At 38.2% G+C, this 23,448-nt stretch overlaps 1 protein-coding gene across 1 annotated transcript; it reads right to left on the reverse strand.

Annotated features, from left to right (window-relative positions):
- Positions 1-10,707: 10,707 nt before the first annotated feature.
- LOC115960066 lies at positions 10,708-11,562 on the reverse strand. The gene has a single exon (XM_031078762.1). It carries the CDS (start codon positions 11,560-11,562, stop codon positions 10,708-10,710), a length of 855 nt encoding a protein of 284 aa, XP_030934622.1.
- Positions 11,563-23,448: the final 11,886 nt, after the last annotated feature.

Genomic DNA, 23,448 nt, shown 5'->3' on the forward strand with positions numbered 1-23,448 from the left:
CTTGAGGAATGGACCAAGTATATCTAGGCCCCATTACGCAAATGGCCAGGGACTGGACAATGGGTTCAGCTCTCCACCAGGCTGGTGTGTGCTCGGAGCGAATCTCTGGCATTGGTCGCACTTCTTCACATACTCCAAGGCTTCTTTATACATGCTCGGACACCAATAACCCAGCGTTAAGGCTCTGTGAGATAAAGATGAAAGTTCAAAAACGTGTATAAAACACCTTTGAACGTTTAGACCCCCAAATAACAACTTAATCAATTCAAGCAATATGTCAAACAACTAGTGTGCGGAAACTTAACATATGCTATCATACGAAATTGATTAAATACTATCTAAGCCATAACAAAATAAAATCCACATCAGATAATTTAAAGGCAAAGATAGAGGAAGGAAGATGCAAACACAAAGACAACACGCGATGTGTTATCGAAGAGGAAACCGAAGTCCTCGGCGAAAAACCTCTCCGCCGCCCTCCAAGCGGTAATCAATCCACTAGAAAATATAGTTGGGATACAAGGACAACAATAGACCCTCCAAGCCTAATCTACCCAGTGCACCTAAGCCCTCCAAGCTTCTTGCTCCAACGAGGTTGCGCCGAACCTTTTTCTTTTCTAGCTTTCCGGATTCCGCTACTAGACCATAGCATCAACCAATGAAGATTGGTTCCTTCCTAACTGCTTCCCAGAAATCCAAACAGCAGACTCACAATGATGATAATGGTGAGAACCTGGTTTGGTATAAAGCCTCTCAAGGATTTAACAATGGAGAGGAAGAGAGTTGAGGAATTTGAAGAGATTCTAAGGTAGAGATTGTGGGTGAAACAATCTGGTTTTTCTTTAGGGTTTCTCTCTCAAAATTCTCTCTGGAAGCTCTCTTTCAATCGTGGGTAATAGGAGTATTTATACTGGAGTGGAGAGGAATGTGAAACGTCAGAATTCTACAAAACAGGGGTGGCTCGCGGCTTGACCTCGCGGCTTGACTAAGTCGCGAGATCCAGTCGCGAGATAACCGTATGGCCAGTTGTCCTGTTTTGTCCTGTAGTGCTCCAGCTAGCAGACTGTTCACCTTCCAGCATGCTTGGCACGTGAGGTTGCTTTTGGCGGCTTGAAGCCGCGAGTCACCCGCGAGACCCAGCCGCGACACTCTGTTTTCTTGCACACTCTTGAGCAAACTTCACTCTATCTCACTCACTACCCTTACATCAAACCCACCTAAATACAGGGTTACTAAATGCTGAATTACAAGCAAATTTGGCACGGAATAAAGCCAATAAGATGGTTGAATAAATTCAACCTTACAATCTCCCCCTTTGGCTATTCCGTGACAAAACCCTAAAACAGACTCTAGACTTAACATGTGAGTTGGGAACAGTTGAACAAAACTCACTCACACCTAACTCTAGAAGCTGTGAAGCACTTGAATCATATGAACATAATACTCCTGAAACACAACAATACACCATGATCATTGTAAGCAGAAAATTATAAAATGCATATGAAACAGGCAATATTTGATCAAGCAAAGATGGAGTTATGAAACAAACCATGGCTTGATCAACCAAGTGAACACCACAAGGTAGTGATCACAGTGCTCATTCACACTTGGAATGAACACAAGAACATACAAGTTAACAAGCACAAGGCAAGACACTTATATGCACAACACTCAACCAATGCATATCACACAAGGCATATGCATCTAGGAACAATCCTACACGGGCACAAGAGTGACAGTACATAAACCAAAATGCATAACATTTAGATTAAAGTACTGATTTCAACATAGCATAAAGGCTGCACTAGGCAAGGTACATACCATAAAGCCTACAAACAAGCAAAAGACATAAACCCTAAAAGCTTACATAAGCACATGGGTACAAACAAACATCCTGAATAACATCATCAAAATATATTAAACTTTAAACCAAGAGTATAAGTTAAGAGTAAGAAACAATACACCAAAAAAAAACATAGTGTATCAAACCCATAAACCACTAAAAGTACTTAAAACATGACTCCCCCTCAACACATTACTCCCCCTTAAGGGCTGCTCTTCTGTTTCTCAGTCCATCCTCAACAGAAACATCTCCCCCTTTTTGTCAGGAATGGCCAAATGGTCAGTGTTCAGGCTGAGTGGTGAAGCTGTCAAGTTTTGCAGACAAAACATCAATCTGATCCTGCATAGCTTTCATCCTCTCAGAGTGCTCAGTCTGGACTTCTCTGATCCCATCAAGTCTTTCCAGAATGATTTGGAAAGCATCTGGAGGAGTATCTGAAGAAGTTGATGCTCTGGGTCTTTTGCCACTCCTCCTGGGTGTTGAGGTTGATGGATGCCCGGCTGCCTCTGCTTCAGTCTCCATTGGGACACCTTCTCCTTCATCACCTTCATCTTCTTCTCCTGGAAGTCTAACACTTATCCTTTTGCAGGTAAGCCTGTTAATTGCAGAAGGTGTGGACATGGGACTGATGTCTTGTGGGATAGGAACACCCTTCCTTCTAAAAATCCTCATAAGCAAACTGGGAAAGATCAGTTTTGGCCTAGAGGTTGTTCTTGTCTCATCCACAATGATGTCATATATGTGGGAACTTATGTCTATGAAGTTCTTTTCTTTGAGATCCATCAGAAAGATTGCTCTAGCACAATTGATGGTAGTCAACTTCTTAATGGGATAGAGGTTAAACATCATGATGATCGTTAGGCACCTCATGTCCACTGGAAAGGCAGTGGTATTCAAACATTTTCCTTCTCTCTGCCCACCTATCCTTTGTTGAACTGTTTCAATGGATACACTCCTATCCTTGTAGTTGATAAACTCCTCATCATCTAATCCTTCAAGTCCTAGTGCCTCATCTATGACATGAGCATCTACAATGAATTCTTTCCCTCTAACCCAGCAGCTTAACTCATTCTCCTTTATCACAGCATTTGAGTAAAATTCCCTAATCAGGGGTTCACAAACTACAGGGAAATCACTCAGAAGTTTTTCCCATCCTCTACCTTCAAAGCAACTGGGGATAAAGGTTTGTCTTAAATCCTCCAAATCAACAAATCTCTCTTGAATAATTCCTGCACTCAAGAAGTTATCCCTGTATCTCTCAAAGTGATGAACTGACCTAAAAAGCTTAGAATCCATTTTCAACCTTTTGTCAGCCTTCTTCGCAGTAGTTTTCTTCTTAGGAGGTGAGGGAGCCATCTGTGATCAATCAGAAGAGGCCACAACAATACAGAGCATTATACGTGTAAAACAAGTTAGTCTCATGTAATAATCAAAGAGATATCATCCATACAACTGAACTTGAAGCATTTAAACACAGGCTATTTAGATCAATCACATGGAAAAGCAAGCCTAAGATAGGAAATACACATAACAGCATCAGATATAGAAACTAACTTAAAGGCAGTTATATGTCAATGAGACAAAAACTGAAAATGATATGACACATAAACAGTATTGTGAAGCACACATATGCTCCCAAAAGATCAACACAAAAGAGCAGGCATATTTAGCACATTAAACTCACAACCCCAAAAAAATTGAAACACCTCAACAGCTCAAAGAACAGTGAAAATCAAAGAATCACATAGCTAATCACAGAATGAAGAGTAATAGTGAAACAACTAAGAACAAATCATATTCTAGCAGCAGCAATCGCAATCTAAGCGTGAACAAGGAGTAAATTCCGAAACACAAACCCATTTCTAAAACACAAATATATGCGAAAGATCAAAGGGAAAAACACAAAATTAAGTAGAAAAGAGTGGAAAACTGAAAACCCATACCTGTGATGTGAAGATTTTGAGCTACAAGTGTGCAACAATGGAGATTGGAAATGAGAGCACGGAGTGTTTGGGAGGGAGAAGATGAACAGTCACAAAAATTCGAGGGAAACACTGAAAATGATTTAAAAACTGCTCCTGTTTCTGCAAAACACGCGTTTTTCGCGACTGGAATAAGTCGCCACACAGTCGCCAGCTCAAGCCGCCAAAACACACAAGACCAAAAATTTGAAAAATTTTTCTAAGTGTTTTTCGCGACTGGAAGGTCTACCCGCGAGTGAGTCGCGAGCTGAGCCGCGAAAATCTCTGAGTAACCTCGCGACTGGACCTTCCACTCGCGAACAAGTCGCCAGAAATTACCAGCGAAGGTGCGACTAAGGCTCGCGACTTGACATACCCGCGACTGAGCCGCCAAAACAGAGCAAAACAGGTTTTTTGAAATTTTCAGATTTTTCAAGCAAAATACTTTCCAAAAACACCTAAAATACTCAAAAATCTTTTTGTGCTTGAATTAACAAAGATTGAGCATGTGAAAACACATTTCATCAAGTACAATCACACAAATGAATATGGCACTTATTGAACATAAACTTGTGTGTTGTGTGTGGATATCAACAATGAGATAGTCTTTCGTCTAATGTGAAGCTTCAATGATCAATTCAACCAAGGCATACACAATTAGCACTAGATCATGTGACCCATCTCAATTATAGAAATATGTATATATGACCTCCCACATAAACTTGATAACATGATTTGGAGCTTTACATTTGACTCCACTTTCAATCATAACATTTGATCTTTTTGATCTATTGAGACGATCACCTCTCATTTTAAGAGTGATATTTGATATTTCACTTTAATGAATAAGCCTTTGGCTTTTTGAATAAACATTCACTTCAATATAAGGTCGCTTACCCTTTTTCCTAGTCAAATACTAGAGTGTGCGACAGGCTTTTGCAGCTCAAAATCTCTTTTCATTTGGAGATTTACATTTGGTGAGCTCTTTTTAGCAAAACAAAAATAAAGAGTGGGAAGATATATAGACACAAGTCTATGTAAGTCTCAAGATCAACAAAACCATTCACTAATCATTCATGACAAGTTTGAAGATCTATTTACAACAATCACAAAGATTTCAAGATATTTCCCACTGTGATATAAGTGCATAAAGACAAGCAATGCTCGAAAATGCACAAAGCCATTAGCACAAAGGTACAAGGCAAAACAAGTTTTGAGACAAAAACTCAACAAAGTCAATCAAGCTTTTTGATTTTCTATTTTTATGTGTTTTTTTTTTGGATTTTTGACACAAGAAACAAAAAGATTGATAAAACAAAATTAAAGAAATGTACAAAAAGACACACAAACAACCAACAGCAAAAATAGCAAGCAAAACAATCAAACATAGTCACAAAGCATAGGAAGTATTGATGCATGGACATGTTGTAATGCTTATGCATGAGTACCCTTATTCACCCTCACGTCACTTGCATTTGGGGTGATTTCCTTATAGGATTGGGTACGGGAGTTAGGGCTTTCAAACCTTCGTGAGAAGCTTTCCAAGCAGTTGGTGAATGCACCAATCATCTTCATCACGTTCATCATTCCGGGATCACCATTCTGATCTCTAGGTTGATCTCCAGCCCAACTTCTTCTCTCATTTCTAGGACCTCCTGACCTTTGAGGGGTTGCACTATTCTTTGCTCTCAGCTTTTGGCAATTTGGTCGAGTATGCCCTTGAAGTCCGCAGTAGTGGCACACATAAGTTCCTCTAGGACCTCTTTGGGGTCGAGGACGTGACTTGGCACGAGATTCAGACCTGCCTGCTAACAGATTGTGATGATTTAACATCCGTTGGTTCACCAAATTCTTCTTCTCCTTCACCTCGAGCTTTTCACCAGTAGAGTCAGCTACAACTGGATCTTTGGCCTTTACAAACTTTACTTCTTTTGTGATATTTCCAGACGAACTACCTCCTCCGGTATATCCCAATCCGGATTTGTCTGAAAAGCTCTTTTGAGATGATATAACATCATCTAGCTTCTTGGTGGTAACCCTCTCTACTTTAGCATTAGCTTGCACAACCTCACTCTCAAGAAACCTTACTTTTGTGTAAGCTTCGGACAACTCTCCATTCAGAGTTTCTATCTCACACTTGGCCTCCCTATATCGGATTAGGAGACTTTTGTAGTCCTCCTCAGCCTTCTTCATTTTTCTCACAGCAGCCTTGGCCACCCTTGTGTATTCCCCGGACTTCTCCAAAAGTAAGTTATAATTCTCCTGAAGGTTCGCGTTGCTTCCATCTACTTCAGCATCCGATTCTTCAACAATTCCTAGTGATTCATCATCACTATGTTCTCCAAGGTCTTGCACAAGCAGATTCAGTTCATCTGACGACTCAACATGAGCAATAGTCATAAAAGCCGAATAGTTCCCCTCTCCATCACAGCTCTCTTCAGACTCTGAGTCAGACGAATCCGAGTCACTTAAGGTCGTGGCATACACTTTACCTTTCGATTTCAAATAATTCGGACATTCCTTTTTGAAGTGTCCATGCCCGTTACATTCGAAACACGTGACACCTTGTGTAGGTTGGGATTCTTTTCCATCTTTCCTTTTGAATTCCCTTTTCTCCCTTCCAGAACTTTGGAATTTTCTTTTATCATCAAATTTGCCATTATTTTTGAATTTCAAAAACTTTTTGAAATTCTTGACAAGGTATGCAACATCTTTGTCAACCACATCTTCTCCCGATGAGTCTTGATCTTCTACCTTCTCATTAATGGTCTTTAGAGCAAGAGATTTACTCTTCCGTTGATTGGGCAGCGACATCTCATAAGTCTGCAGAGAACCCACCAGCTCTTGCACTTTGATGTCATCGAGGTCCTTGCTCTCTTCTATTGCTGTCACTTTAGCTCGAAAGCTTTCCGGCAATGATCGAAGGATCTTTCTTACAATCTTCGAGTCCTCCGTTTTCTCCCCCAAGTTGAACTTGCTGACAACCACTTCATTTAACTTCCCATAGAAAGAGTCAAAAGACTCATCCTCACTCATTTTGAACTCCTCAAACCGAGTGGTCAGCATTTGTAACTTGGTGTCTTTCACTTTCTTCGTGCCTTCATAGGTAGTTTCCAAAATCTCCCATGCTTCTTTGGCCACGGTAATATGAGAAATCCTGTGAAATTCATCTGGAGAGACACCACAGAAAATAGCATTGAGTGCTTTACTGTTAGCATTAGATGCAGCAAGTGCTGCCTTATCCCATGTGGATTTTGCTGCCTCTGGTTTGGTCCAACCAATCTCAACAGCATCCCAAACGGATTCATCAATAGAACACAGAAAAGCTCTCATTCGAACCTTCCAAAAAGCATAATTACAACCATCAAAATATGGAGGTGCATTTAGGGATTGAGACCTATCCATCTCAAAAGGGAGTCAAGGATCACACAATGGTAATGAAACCAATATCAGTGTACCCGCTCTGATACCAATTGAAAGTTCAAAAACGTGTATAAAACACCTTTGAACGTTTAGACCCCCAAATAACAACTTAATCAATTCAAGCAATATGTCAAACAACTAGTGTGCGGAAACTTAACATATGCTATCATACGAAATTGATTAAATACTATCTAAGCCATAACAAAATAAAATCCACAGCAGATAATTTAAAGGCAAAGATAGAGGAAGGAAGATGCAAACACAAAGACAACACGCGATGTGTTATCGAAGAGGAAACCGAAGTCCTCGGCGAAAAACCTCTCCGCCGCCCTCCAAGCGGTAATCAATCCACTAGAAAATATAGTTGGGATACAAGGACAGCAATAGACCCTCCAAGCCTAATCTACCCAGTGCACCTAAGCCCTCCAAGCTTCTTGCTCCAACGAGGTTGCGCCGAACCTTTTTCTTTTCTAGCTTCCCGGATTCCGCTACTAGACCATAGCATCAACCAATGAAGATTGGTTCCTTCCTAACTGCTTCCCAGAAATCCAAACAGCAGACTCACAATGATGATAATGGTGAGAACCTGGTTTGGTATAAAGCCTCTCAAGGATTTAACAATGGAGAGGAAGAGAGTTGAGGAATTTGAAGAGATTCTAAGGTAGAGATTGTGGGTGAAACAATCTGGTTTTTCTTTAGGGTTTCTCTCTCAAAATTCTCTCTGGAAGCTCTCTTTCAATCGTGGGTAATAGGGGTATTTATACTGGAGTGGAGAGGAATGTGAAACGTCAGAATTCTACAAAACAGGGGTGGCTCGCGGCTTGACCTCGCGGCTTGACTAAGTCGCGAGATCCAGTCGCGAGATAACCGTATGGCCAGTTGTCCTGTTTTGTCCTGTAGTGCTCCAGCTAGCAGACTGTTCACCTTCCAGCATGCTTGGCACGTGAGGTTGCTTCTGGCGGCTTGAAGCCGCGAGTCACCCGCGAGACCCAGCCGCGACACTCTGTTTTCTTGCACACTCTTGAGCAAACTTCACTCTATCTCACTCACTACCCTTACATCAAACCCACCTAAATACAGGGTTACTAAATGCTGAATTACAAGCAAATTTGGCACGGAATAAAGCCAATTAGATGGTTGAATAAATTCAACCTTACAAAAGACCTACCCCCCGTGTAACTTCCGCAAATTCCTTCGTGTAATTCTTCCAGGATGAGTTCAGCAGCCTCTGGGTGCACACATAGCAAATACGGCCCCGAGAACGAGCGTCTTTAAAGCTTGGAGTCCTCCGACAACCAGAATCGAGTAGCTTTTCTCCTGATTTTGTCAGCTTCAACCTTATCATCTGGCAATGCATCGTGCTTTAAGTATTGAACGATAGGGTCCATCCAGCTCGGTCCTGTCCTGAGGTTATGTATTCCAATCCCATTGGCCTTCTCTGTTAATGGACGGGGGAGCTCTTCTACCAAAATGACTCGAGGTAGGGGTTGAGCCGAGGAGGTAGCCAACGTCGCGAGAGAATCAGCATGAGTGTTCCCACTTCTGGGTATGTGCGTCAAGCGGAAGTGATGAAAATGGGTCTGTAGGTGCTTAACCCGAGCCAGATACTCATGCATTCTTTCGTCCTTTGCCTCCATGTCTCCATTTACCTGTCCCACAATAAGTCTTGAATCCGAGAACATGTCCACGGATTTCCCCCCCATTTTCCGGATCATCCCCATTCCCTCCAATAGCACCTCATATTCGGCTTCGTTATTCGTGGCTGAAAAACCGAGTCTCAACGACTTCTCTATTGTTATCCTTTCAGGTGAGAGCAGGACAAGTCCTAACCCTAAGCCCCTTTGATTCGCTGCGCCATCAATGTACGCTTTCCACCAAGTGTGTCCACGCGGAGAAACTGTGCTGATCACCTTTTCATTAGCCCCTAGTAAGATCGACGCTTCCTTTCCTTCTAGTGTAGGCTCCGCAAATTCTGCCACTAGGTCGGTGAGGACCTGGCCTTTTACAGCGTTGCGAGGCATGTACCTAATGTCAAAGGCGCCCAGAATCGTTCCCCATTTTACAATTCTGCTTGTGTAATCGGCGCTGCGCATGATGGACTTTAAGGGGAGTTGAGTTAACACAACGACAGTGTGTGCTTGAAAGTAGTGGGGCAGCTTTCTTGTGGCCTGTACGATGGCCAAGATAGCCTTTTCGAGGGGAAGGTAACGGGTTTCTACCTCCTGCAGTGATTTGCTAACGTAATAGACTGGCCACTGTGTGCCGTTGTCTTCTCAGATTAGCACCAAGCTTACTGCATGTGGGGCTACTGCGATGTAGGTAAACAAAACCTTGTCGGCATCGGGACTGGACATAATCGGTGGTTGGGCGAGGTACTCCTTTAGCCGTTGGAAAGCTATAGCGCACTCCTCATTCCACTCAATTTCCTTCCACTTGTGTAATAGGAGAAAAAATGGCCTGCATCTATCTGCTGAGCACGAGATGAAACGATTTAAAGCAGCTATCATACCAGTAAGCTTCTAGACCTCTTTAGGGTTCTGAGGAGGCTGTAAGCTATGGATGGCTCTTATTTGGTCAGGGTTAACCTCAATGCCTCTGTGAGTCACCATATAACCCAAGAATTTTCCTGATCCCACTCCAAATGAACATTTGGTTGCGTTCAGCCGCAGTTTATACTTTCTCAGTATTTGAAAAACGTTGCCGAGGTCTTCAATATGGTGGGGGAACCAACTTACTTTTAACCACCATGTCCTCTATGTACACTTCATCGCTTTTACCCATCTGCTGTTCAAACATCCTGGTCATCATCCTTTCATAGGTTGACCTGGCATTCTTCAGGCCAAAAGGCATCACCTTATAATGATAATTCCCAACTGGGGTGACAAAAGCAGTCTTCTCCTGGTCTTCGGCAGCCAAGGGTATCTGGTGGTAGCCCTGAAAAGCGTCTAGAAAACTCATTCTAGGATGTCCGACAGTTGAATCTACCAACCGGTTTATCTGGGGCATAGGGAAGGGATCCTTTGGGCACGCCTTGTTTAGGTCTGTGAAGTCTACGTAGACCCATCATTTCCTGCTCTTCTTCCTTACCACTACCATGTTGGCTAACCATTCAGGATAGAAGGCCTCTTTGATAGCCCCTGCTTTCTTCAATCTTGCGACCTCTTCTTTCACGGCGTCGGTATGTTCTTTCGACGGTCGTCGAGGAGCCTGCCTCTTAGGCGTTATAGCCGGGTTCACATTAAGGTGGTGGCAGATGAAATCTGGGTCGACCCCGGGGGCCTCATAGGGGTCCCAAGCAAACACGTCTACATTCTGTCGGAGGAAAGCGGTCAGTGCTGACTTCTCCTGGGGCGGTAATTCCAAACCAATTTGAAAAAACCTCTCAGGGTCAGATCCGACAAGTACTTTCTCCAACTTCTCACAGTTCACCTCCATGGCCGGTCCTCCACTGCCCGCAGTTGGGACCGTAGTCATTAATTGCTATAAGCCGTTCTCGGCTGAAGTGGAAGGTTCGCTATCCAGCCGTCGTGAGATTGCCGACACCATGCATTGCCTAGCCATTCCCTGGTTCCCTATTATCTCTTTGATCTGACCTCCTGATGGATATTTCACTTTTTGGTGCAAGGTTGACGACACAGCCCCTAGTGCATGAAGCCATGGCCGGGCCACGATAGCTGGGTAAGGGGAGTATGCATCTACGACAATGAAGTTCACTTCTACCACATCTGAGTCTGTTTGCACGGGCAACCTTATCATGCCTCTCGGGATGACAATCTTTCCTTCAAAGCTAACCAGGGAGGAATCGTATGGCGACAGGTCTTCCTGCTTCAAGTTCAGTCCCTTATACAAATCAGGGTACATTACCTCCACGGCACTGCCTTGATCAACTAACACCCTTTTCATGTCATAACCTCCTATTATGAGCGTAACGACTAAGGCGTCATCGTGGGGTTGAATAGTTCCTTGTTTGTCTTCCTCCGTGAACCCGATTAATGGCGTGGCACCCATTCTAGCTCTCTTGGATTCACTGTCGTCTAGCTCAGTTGGGAAACTGCTTACTGACATTACCCTGAAGGGGATGGAGCCTGTCCTTCCAGGTGCGGCGAGAATGACATTAATTGTGCCAATGGGTGGCCTCAACGTGCTTTGTCTGGTTTCATTGTTTGATGGTTCCTGCCACCCTTCAAGGCGATGCAGCAGATGTCTCAGCTTCCCTTCTCGGACGAGCCGGTCCAAATAATTCTTCAGGTTCCTGCAATCATCAGTGGTGTGACCTGGCTCCTGATGGTACGTGCAATATAGGTTCTGATTGCGCTTCAAAGGATCACCAGCCATCTTGTTTGGCCACTGAAAGAAAGGTTCATACTTCACCTTCTCTAGGATTTTGTGAAGAGGTTCTCGGAACACAGCATGGACTGCCTGAGCCCCAGTAGATCCGGTCTGCTCTATATAGTCCCTTCTCGGCCTGTTACTGTTGTTAAATCGTTCCGACCTGAAGTCCCTCCTCTCCTGAGGGACGACCTTCGCTTTACCTTTCCCCATCTACTAGTCCTTCTCGACCCTTTTGTACTTGTCAATTCTGTCCATGAGTTGGCGCACACTGGTGACTGGCTTTCCAGTGAGGGACTTTCTTAAGCCATGTTCTGTCGGCAAGCCCCTTTTGAACATACTGATGGCGACGTCATCATAATTCTCTTCTATCTCGTTATACGTTTCCCAGTATCTGTCCGAGTAGGCCTTTAGCGTCTCTCCTTCCCGCATGGACAAGGACAGGAGGGAGTCGAGGGGCCGAGGGACTCTAGTGCTGGTGATGAAACGGGAACCAAAAACCTGCGTCAGCTGCCTAAAGGAATCTATGGAATTCGGCTAGAGGGCATCAAACCATCTCATCACCATAGGTCCCAAGCTGGATGGAAATACCTTACACATTAACGCTTCATCCCTAGAGTGGACAGCCATCCTCTGATTGAATTGACTCACATGATCTACTGGGTCGGTCCGACCATTGTATATGGCAAACGTTGGTTGATGGAACCGCTGGGGAAGCACTGCCCTCTCTATTCTACGCATGAACGGCGACTGGGAAATGCAATCCAGGGCCTTGCTCATGGCATCGTTGGCCAGGCCTTGGTAAGATGGGCTTTTGTGGCTACGTTTGCGAGGCCTCTCCTCCTTATAGGAAAAGGTCTCGCTTGGAGGGGTTCTTGATCTTTGCCGGTATTCGTTATCCTCGTCACTGCTAATGTCCGAGTCGGGTGAAGGACGTTTCCGCTGTACTCGGTTTTCTTCAAATCATCAATCTCTTGTTGTAAAGCCCTTCGATCGTTTTGCTTATGGGATGCATGATCCTTCCCTTTTGAGCGGCTTTTACTCGTGTGAGAGGTGTTCACGCTGCCCTCTCGCTGATTATCTTGGTCTTTCCCTCGTTCGATATTTAAAAAATTGTCCTGCCGTTGAGAATCTTCACGCCCGGTCTGGCACGGGCTTGATCCTTCCATTTCTTACTGTTTCACTTGTCGAGACACAAATTCTTCCCACAGACGGCACCAATTGTAAGGGCGGAGTTTGGGGCCCAGGCCCAGCAAGCAGGCGATTCTGACCCAAAAGACCCTCAACAATGAATTTGTAGAGAGTGGGTCGTAGAACTAGGTCTTGACAGAGTAAACGTAATTGTTAGTAAGCCATGAAACCATTTGAACGTGGGGACGTTTCATTAAGTTTTTTGAGATACCAGTCCATGGGACTATATCTTATGCTTTGTTTACAGAACTTCTCTCTCTCTCCCTTTTCTTAGCTTTTTTCTCTCCAATTTCCGATCCCCTAGTCATGGGGATTTTCTTCTCTTATATAGCACCCTTCAATTGGTTATGGCCCTACACTTGTTAACCATCTAGGCCTCTACTTGAGTGTCTGTCCCATAGGACATCCTCTTTCTTTTCTGTGAGTTGCACTGGCCAAGATAATACTGTTCTCCTGTCCTTTCTACATTAATGCGGCTGGAAAAGTAGCTCCCTTGCATTTAATGCGGAAGTTGTGGTTGCCCCCTAAACGTCTAGCATTTCCCTTTGATTTGGGACGATTTCTCACCATGTAAAGGGTGTGAATTGGACTCCCATTTGGTGCGTCCGAGGAGACACTCCTCCTCGGACGCCCCTTAAACAAGCCCGGCCCAACAGGATTGGGCTGGGAGTCCTCTGGCCGTGTCTTCACTTCCTGTTATGGCTGGGCTCCGCACATGTACCAAGGCCCACTGTTGACTGATGAATTTTACCCCCACAATACTCTAACTTTATGTCAATTATATTTAGGGTAAATTGTAAATTACACCTCTAAAATTTTGGAGTGGTTGGATTTTACACCCTGAAGTTTTAGAATTTAAATTTTACCTCCTGAAGTTTTGGGGTGTTTGGATTTTACATCCTGATATTTCAAAATTTAGATTTTACCCCCTAAATTTTGGGGGTGTTTGGATTTTATGCATTATATATTACCTTTAAATATTGATTTATTGCACTACCGCATACCTTTGGTGCGATGGTCATTTTATAAGTATTAGTACTTGTGGAGTGTGGGAAGAAAGGACCGAGGTTCAAGTCTCTAGAAGAGAGTTTTCCCGCACATATACACTTAGATTAAGATCGAATAAAATTTCTATCTTGTATTAAAAGTAAAAAATCATAATACTCAAAAAAAAAAAAAATCACTTTATAAAAATTGTCGTGGCGTCAAACGATTCTAAATTTTTTTTTTTTTTGGTCAGTCTAAAAAAGTTCTTTTGGATACAGACGTTATTTTTTTAATTGATTAATAACTATCATGCTGTGCAACATAAAATTAAAAAATAAAATAAAATAAAAACTTTGTATGTGACTAGGGGCCAAGTAAACCACCAACCATTTTTTTTTCTTTTCCCTTTTGCTTTGAAGATGCCATGAGTACACTGAGAATTTCATTCCTTTTAGAGTGTTTCGTGTTAAGCGGGTAGTGCAAAACGCGGACATTGTTTTATGAGTGTGGGCCATTGTTGTGGAAAAAGCAATCTGATTTCGAAAGGAAATGACATCTTGGAGTTGTCCCATGTAAGATTTGTTACGTTCAAAGCTATAATTCATTTGGACAAGTAAAACAATTTGCGCCTTGACAAAAATGATGGACCCCTTGAAACTTTGAAAGGTCTTCGAAATTTTTTTTGGATTCGTACATGGGCTCGGATTATATTGAGGTCGTGCCGGTGTATGTTGAATTCACATAAGGTGTTTATTAGAATGTTTTGGTTTCTCCAAAAAAGAAGAAAAAAAATTATAACTTACTCCTTTCAAAGTATAATAAATGCATAGTTATTAAACCCGGTCCATAAACTGTTGACTTGTCACTTAGACTGGTTTTATTATTTAAATAGACTGTTTGTGCAGAAGACCCAGTCAAGTCCAGTTAAATCTGACAGATTTGTAGCGACCAGTGTAAAGTAGATGAGTTTTTATCACTTGGTTGGGTTTGTGAAATTTTTAAAATTACATATGTAAGTCCACTTTATTGACTTCTATACTATTTTATGAATTATAATATGGTAATATAAAGAGGAGAGAGCCTAATTTTATTATTATTATTATCAAACAAATGCACTTCTTTGTTTTTATGCCTACCTCCAAGAATTCTATCTCATCAAAAGATTACTTTATTATTGTGAAACCTTAATTTTGAATTATAAAAATAAGTTTAATTTAGCCATTTGTCTATTTTTTAATTTAAATATTTATATTATGATTTCTATGTGTGTATATGTACATATATTCTTTTCAAAAAAACAAATTATTCGTACATATATAATTTTTTTTTATTTGACTTGCGGTTTAACTAATGACTCACTAGTTAAACCGGTAACCAAGTGAACCAGCTCATAGACCGGTTAATGTTCGGGCAGGTTTAATAACTATAATGTTTGCAATTGTTAAAAAGTATATTTCACTTTCTTTGTGAATGAAGAGCAAATCAAGATTTTTATTACATTTATATGTGATATTTTATTACTGATTGATTGCCTTAATCATGTGCAAAATTGAAAATCCTAAAAAATTTATTTGATAGCCAAAAGATTAAAAGTAGAAATCATCTTACTGACAGAAATCATTTTATAAAAAATTGTTATAGCGTCAAAAAATTCTATAAACCTATTTGGGGATCAGTCTAAATAATTTCTTTTGGATACATATTTTTTTTTTTTGGATTAATAATTATCATGTCGTGCAAGTTTGCAAGTTGTAACCAAAAAAATAAAAAAGGACTTTGTATGTGCCAAATGCCAATAAAGTAAAACCCACTAATTCATCATTGTCTTACCTTTTTTTTTCTTCTTTTCCATATTTGCTTTGAAGATGCCATGATTTCATCGAGTTTCATTCCTTTTGGAGTGTTCGTGTCAAGCAGGTAGTGTGAAACGCGGAAATTGCTTTGTGCTTGTGGGCCGTCGTCGTGGAAAAAGCTTGGCTTAATTGTAGTATTATTTTTATTACTATATTTTTTCATTCTTTATGTTCAAGTTTCTAGAGGATGACAGCTATGTTGACTTGCTGGGATAAGAAACGCAATCTGCAAATAAATTACAAGGAAAAAAAAAAAAAATGCAATCTGCTTTCAAAAGGAGATGGCCTCTTGGAAAGAAAATGTTAGCATTCACACCAAGGGTGTGAAAATTGCTATATTATCATTTTAGCACCAAAACCAAGAAAAAAAAAATCATCTTTATCAAAGTCGCCAAACTTAAAAGTTTTTAGCAACTTGCTAAAATTTGAACAAAAACACTGTAACTTAACAAAATTGATTAAACTTGAAACTTTTAAGATAATCAAAAGTTTTATTTGTGAGGAGTGTGAAAACAAACACACAGAGAAAGAAAGCACAGAGTCCATTCCTAGTGAAAATGGCCAAATACCACCATTTTCAGAAATTTGTAGTAAAAAGGCACTGTTTCGGAACTAAATGAGAATTTACCACTTTTTATGTACTTGGGCTCACAAAACTCGAGTTCTAAACGTTACTTGAGTTTAGTAAACTTGAGTTCCTAGTTTCATTCCATCGTGGCGTTGCTGACCTGGAATTTGTGCAATAAAAAAAAAAAATAATAACGTGGTACTCGAGCTTGGTAAACTCGAGTTCCTTGTAAATAATGTAGAAAAGAGAGTGAACAATTTTTTAAATAATGCTGAATAGAAAATAATTTTATGCAGAATGCTAGAAATAATTTTATGCTACTTATTTTTATCTTTATGTTTATTTGTTGATTATCCCAAAAAAAAAAAAATTATAAGGAACTCGAGTTTACCAAGCTCGAGTTCCATATTACTTATTTTTATATTTATGTTTATTTGTCGATTATCCAAAAAAAAAATTTGTAAGAAACTCTAGCTTGGTGAGCTCGAGTACCTTACAAAAACAATACCGAGCATTTTATTTACAAAGAACTCGAGCTTGGTATGCTCGAGTTCCATATTACAATTAAGGAACTCAAGTTTACCAAGCTCGAGTACCACATTATTTTTTTTTTTATTGCACAAATTCCAGGTCAGTAGCGCCACGGTGGAATGAAACTAGGAACTCAAGTTTACTAAACTCGAGTATCGTTTAAAACTGGAGTTTAGTGAGCTCGAGTACATAAAAAGTGGTAGATTCCCATTTAGTTCCGAAACAGTGCTTTTTTGCTACAAATTTTTGAAAATGGTGGTATTTGGCCATTTTCACCGTCCATTCCTTTATTAAACAGTATTTGATAATATTACATGCAGGAAATAGTTTTTGAATAGCAGATGATAAATAAATATCAATAGGAAATGAAGAAGGATGTAGAAGTAGAGACATTTTTGAACGGCTTTTTGTTTGTACTTTTAAAAGTTTTGATTGTATCAAGTATTGGGAAAAGTTTAATGATAATTTTTATATTTTACCATAAATTTTAGCTAAATAAATTTTTTTTTTCTTCAATTCTCTAAACGAGGAGACTAGAAAGAAAACTTTCTTGTTAATGGAAATATCTCATACCTGGTACGCCCCACCACATCTGAAAATGTCTATTTCACACACACATGATTCACACACTCACCATTTTTGCACAGAAAATCATAATTTTCAACTATTTAACGTCATAATTAGTTTAAAAAATTGAATGTGTGTAGATAAATGAGTGTGTGAAATGGACATACTTCTTAAAGAAATTTTAGCAGCTTCGTTTTAGTCAAAGCTGATAGCTGGTTACCACTAAACTACCATGTCCTCCACCATCGATTTAAAAAAGAAAAAGAAAAAGCAACGAAAGGAGAGGAGTGCAAGTGGGGGACTGGTAATCAATAACTCGTGCCACGCAAAAGCTCTGAAAAAAAGTAATGGTAAAAGGAATAAATTTCCTTGAGGGTGGCCCAGGAAAAGTTGTTGACTTGACTGAGAACAGGGGATTTGAAATTGTGAAAACACACGGAAAAAGAAAGAACAGAGTACAATCAATTATTTAATAGGCAGAGTTTTAGAAAAAGTATATTAGTATATAATTAAAAATTTTAAGGCTAAATGATAATTTATTTTATTAAAAAAATTAAAATGAAAATTAATCCAATCTGCCTCTGAGATTGGGGTTATCATAAGCTATCAAGAATTTTTTTTTTTTTAATATTCAATTAGTTCCCTATGCTCATAGAACAATTTACACCATTAAAAAAAAAAAAAAAAATTCATGCTCTTCTAATTCTAAGTCCTTGCTTCTTTTCAATATCTCGTTTTAACTGCATATATCTCACATTGTAGCAATTATATATGCAAAAGAATTTCTATTAGCCAATGTAGATAAATAATTGTTAGAAATGGAGAAGGATACAAATTAGGTTATGCCAATTATATGCGTGAAAGTGTAACTAGTGGCTAGTGATAGATAAATAAAAGTTTAAGATGGAGAAGGAAGAGCAATAGAATTTTCAAATTGTATTAACTGATGTTGTTTATGCTTATAGAGTAAATTGAATATTTAAAAAAAATTGATAATATCTGACAATTAACCCAAATCTCAAGACGGTTCGAGTAGTGACACTTTAACGAATGTGTTGTGCTCTCTATGATAGCTTTATCAAGGATCCAATGATACTTGTGGTGTTACTCTTATCATCACATGGTGTGAGGTCGATGACAATGAGTCCACACTCCATACCAAAAACTTCCTTTTTTACTAAAAAAGAAAAATGAGGTAACTTTGTCCACCTCTATTGATAATAATAATAATAATAAACCAACAAACAATAAAGCAAAGGAGTAAGAAACTGGGGGACCGGATAAAGTGCTAAACTAACCACTAAAAAAGTAGAGGGTAAAAGTGTGGTTGATTGACTAAAAGACATATGTAAAATTTTGAATAGTGAACACACACATGAATAGGAGACATAACAGATTCCAATTGAGCATTGAAATATAATATAAAGTACACCATTTAATTTAAAAACTTAAGTTTACGAGTTTGGATTAAATTATATTATAACTAACCTTATCACATGCGCTTTGCGCGTGAGATGGGACTTTTTTTTTTTTTTTGGTTTAGTATCATAATTTTCTCTTAAAAAAAATTTGTATAAGTTTGTTTTGAAAACATAGATTAGTAGAAGGATGTCCTATTTTGTAGGCATTTTAAATAAAGTTGGAGATATATTTTTATCGGGTTATCTTTAAGTTTTTTCTCTGTTAAACCTAAGGTTTATAGTATTTATGAACCACATAAAAGTCTAGTCCAAAGAAGAGAATCATCTTTGGGGGTGTACTTTTAATTTACCTTTATATTTATGTACAAATTTATGCATTATTTATTACCTTTGAATATTGATTCATTGCCATAGTCATATGCAAAATCCTAACAAATTATTTAATTAACCAATTTTTTTTTTTTTGAGGAACAATTAACCAAAACATTAAAAGTAAAGAATCATCATACCGAAAAACAAAATCATTTTATAAAAATTGTTGTGGCGTCAAATGATTCTATAAATCTTTTTTTTTTTTTTGGTCAGTCTAAACAATTTCTTTTGGATACGTTTTTTTTTTAATTGATTAATAATTATCATGTTGTGCAATATAAATAAAAAATAAAAACTTTTTATGTGACGAGGGGCCAAGTAAACCACCAACCATTTTTTTCTTTTCCCTTTTGCTTTGAAGATGCCATGAATACATTGAGAATTTCATTCCTTTTAGTGTGTTTCATGTTAAGCGGGTAGTGCAAAACGCGGACATTGTTTAATGAGTGTGGGCTGTTGTTGTAGAAAAAACTCAGAGAAAGGTTTTCGAATTTTTTTTGGATTCGTTTGTGGATTCGGCTTATATTGATGTTGTGCCAATGTATGTTGAATTCACACCATGTGTTTATTAGAATGTTTTGGTTTCTCAGAAAGAAAAAATTATATATTCTAACTTACTAATCCTTTCAAAGTATAATAAATGCATAGTTATTAAACCCGGATCGAAAACCGGTGACCTGTCACTTAGACCAGTTTTGTTGTTTAAATAGACTGTTTGTGCACAAGACCCGGTCAAATCCAGTTAAATCTGATGGGTTTGTGGTGACCTATGTAACCTAGATGAGTTTTTATCACTTGGTTGGGTTTGTGAAATTTGTAAAATTACATATATAAGTCCACTTTATTGACTTCTTTACTGTTTTATGAATTATAATATGGTAATATAAAGAGGAGAGAACCTAATTATTATTATTATTATTATTATTATTATCAAACAAATTCACTTCTTTGTTTGTATGCCTACCTCTATGACTTCTATCTCATCAAAAGACTACTCTATTATTGTGAAACCTTAATTTTAAGTTATAACTAGTCGCTAACCCGTGCAATGCACGGAAGAGTCGAACAAAAGTTATAAATTTTCACTTATAAAAGTTACAACTTAAGAGGAAAAATAAAATACTAAGACCAAAAGTGAAACTCTAACACCAATAATGTTGTATGGTCTCAACCTTCAGATGAATAAAATGACATTGTTAGGGAGCGAAGACAAATAAATGTATCAAATATTTAGTAAAGATTGCTTTAGTTATCTGGCTTAAATAGTAAAACTATTGTAAAAGAAATTCATTTGGACACTTTTAAGCCAATAAACAAAACAAACCCTCATCACGCACACAAATGTGAGAAATTTGAAAAGAATAGATGTTGAAATATATGAATGTAAAAAAGAAGAAGAGGTACCAATTGAAAGGCAAAAAAGAGTATTAATCGAATAAAAATGCAAATTGATCAAATATATGAAAAAAATAAATAAAGGGTGAGGCATTAAATTCAAACAGAAGATGGGCTACTAATAACATATTTCATAATTTAAAAATCAAATCAAATCTATAAAGATGTATTTCATGCCTCTTAGCCAACCTTTTCTTTACATACCAACAATAAAAAAAAAAAAAAAAAAACAAAGTTATAAATCAAAGTTTACAATTATTTTATGTGTTATTTTTATTTATCATTATAAATTATTATAGTTTCTTGATTACACCTAGCATCATTGTATATGAATGCTAAAATACAAATATATTCGTAACAGATTAATGGTGAAATATGTCTGGTATTCCATAGCAAAAGTGATTCTCATCAGGATTTGAAATCATGAAAAACACGTATTAAAAAAAACAAAAGGGTGGAAAATTTTTATTACCTACAGCCTTGCAATAAGGTTGCTCTCTAAGAAGCTTCAACATTGTAAATCGCCAAGCAACGATGGCTAGCATGAAAACCACCTTTCTACTTGCTCTTATTTTCCTTCTTTTGCAAACTGAGTTTATTTCACTTGAAGCTATATGGTCCAATTCTAGTGCTGGCAACTCCACTGTGGGTTGCATTGACATGGAAAGGGAAGCCCTTCTTAAATTTAAAGAAGGTCTTGATGATCCTTCAAGAACTCTTTCCTCCTGGGTTGGCGAAGATTGCTGCAACTGGTTGGGAGTAGGCTATAGCAATCGAACAGGTAACATCATAAAACTCAACCTCAATGGCCAACTTTTATGTGATCAAATGTCTGGTTATACATGTTGGACGCCTTTGGGTGGTGTTTTATCTCCTTCTTTGCTTGAATTAAAATATCTAAATTACTTGGACCAAAGCCACAACTATTTCCAAGAAATTCCCATCCCAAATTTCATTGGTTCTCTCAATAAGTTTACTTACCTTAATCTCTCAAATAAAAAGAAGTTGTATTAGGTTTAGGGTTAGTGCCGTGGAGGAATAATTCAAATTTATTATTTTATAGAGTCTAAAATGAAGTAGGAAATACATTAAAGTAAAAAACCTAAAATAAAAAAGAAAAAGAAAATAGTGATGACGTGGAAAATTGTGGGAGTCTCAGAGGCTTCGGTTTTATATATATATATAGATGATCAGTTTAATTTAGCCATTTGTCTATTTTTTAATTTAAATATTTATATTATGATTTCTCAAACTTTTTTGTATATGTATGTGTGTGTGTATATAGATGTACATATATTCTTTAAAAAAATATATATAACAGATATAATTTTTTTATTTGACCTTGCAATTTGACTGATGACTTACTAGTTAAACCGGTAACCTAGTGACCCAGCTCATAGGCTGGTCAATGTTCGGGTGGGTTTAATAACTATAATGATTGCAATTGTTGAAAAGTATATTTCACATATTTTTCTTGTCTGTCAAGTTTTACAAAGTCCTTAAATAGGCCTCTAAGTCTGTAAACGTTTTTGATAGACTATTATTAATAAAATACAGGCTTTTTGTTGAATTCTTTCTCTAGTAGATTCTAGTTTATCACCTTGTGGATTTAAAGAACCCCTCGTGGATTCGAGGTTCACTACCCAAAAACTAACATTTTAGGTTCTGTTCATCAAAGAGGGCATCGTGTGTGCTTTCTTCGGACTTCTATGACATCAATTAGTATTAGAGCCTTGACTTATCCTGGCCTGGTGGTTGACGTATGAGACGGTAGCAATTCCGATGACAGAAAACTTAGCAAGTATTACGTGACATACAGTTAGCACTCATAAATATCTTTGCTAGGATACCGTTGTTGGAACATGGAAACAATACGGATAACTGTCGCAAAGACATAACTCATGGGCAATCTATTGGTAAGCAAATTTCATATAAACCTTATAGATGAATTGCAAGTTTTAATAGTTATTTTTATAAAGACGATTTTCTTAATTAGTTACTGGATCTAGAGGATTTATTTGACTATGAGAATATTTGTGATGAGAAAAAAAATTAAACTTGCTTTGTATAAACTTAGTGGATATGCCTTACATTGGTGGGAACGATTACAATCTAATAGAACCCAACAAGGTGAAGACAAAATTCGTTCATGGCCAAAGATGAAAAAGATGCTTGCTATCAACTTTTATCCTTTGGATTGTGATGAACTTTTGTCGTATACAAAACAAGATTATTATTGGCCAAAACTTTCATACTTGAATTGTTTTGAAGAGCCATATATTCCACCATTAAAGGAAGAATTGCATGTTGAAGAAATTATTGTTCTTGAAGATTATGTAGAAGTCAAAGAACAAAATATAGAGATTTTTGAAGAAATTAATGAAGGTCTTGTTATGGAAGAAGATCCTAAAATCAAGAAAATACCAAAATATAGAGATTTTTATGTAATTTATTATTTTTGGTATTTTTATGTAATTTGTTATGGAAGAAGATCCTAAAATACCAAAAATAATAAATTACAATAATTAAATAGTAAATTGTATCCTACATTAGGAGAGAGAAATGACGTGATGTAAGGGAAGGAGAGAGAAAAAGTGATTTCGGCAATGGTATTGTCAAAGCTCCCCAACTGAACTGACCTAACCGATTGTTTTGATTGAAACAAGGATAAAAAAAAAAAAAAAAAATTGAATTGTGACAATGCTATTGCTGAAATAGGAGGAGAGAGGAGAGAGAAAAGAATTGAATTATGGGAATCTCATTGCCACAATTCAACTTAAAATTTGTTTTTTTTCCTCTCATCATATTTTCACACAAGAAAGAAGAATCTCTTCAACTTTTCATTTTAATATATTTTTTATGTACCTCTATGTGTTGCAACTGTATTTTTTTTTTGGCAACTGTGTTGAGATGGGGAGAATGAGAACTAAAAATATAAGAGGCGGGGGATCATAATATGCAGAGGAGTCACACACTCACACCTATTCTTCATAGACGATGGTCACTT

Source organism: Quercus lobata, chromosome 9 (assembly GCF_001633185.2).
Source record: "Quercus lobata isolate SW786 chromosome 9, ValleyOak3.0 Primary Assembly, whole genome shotgun sequence".
Classification (NCBI taxonomy): Eukaryota; Viridiplantae; Streptophyta; class Magnoliopsida; order Fagales; family Fagaceae; genus Quercus; species Quercus lobata.

What these genes read in the sequence shown, in the direction of transcription:
- LOC115960066 (XM_031078762.1), bottom strand. Translation starts at nt 11,562, where the DNA reads ATGGCTGGTGATCCTTTGAAGCGCAATCAGAACCTATATTGCACGTAC.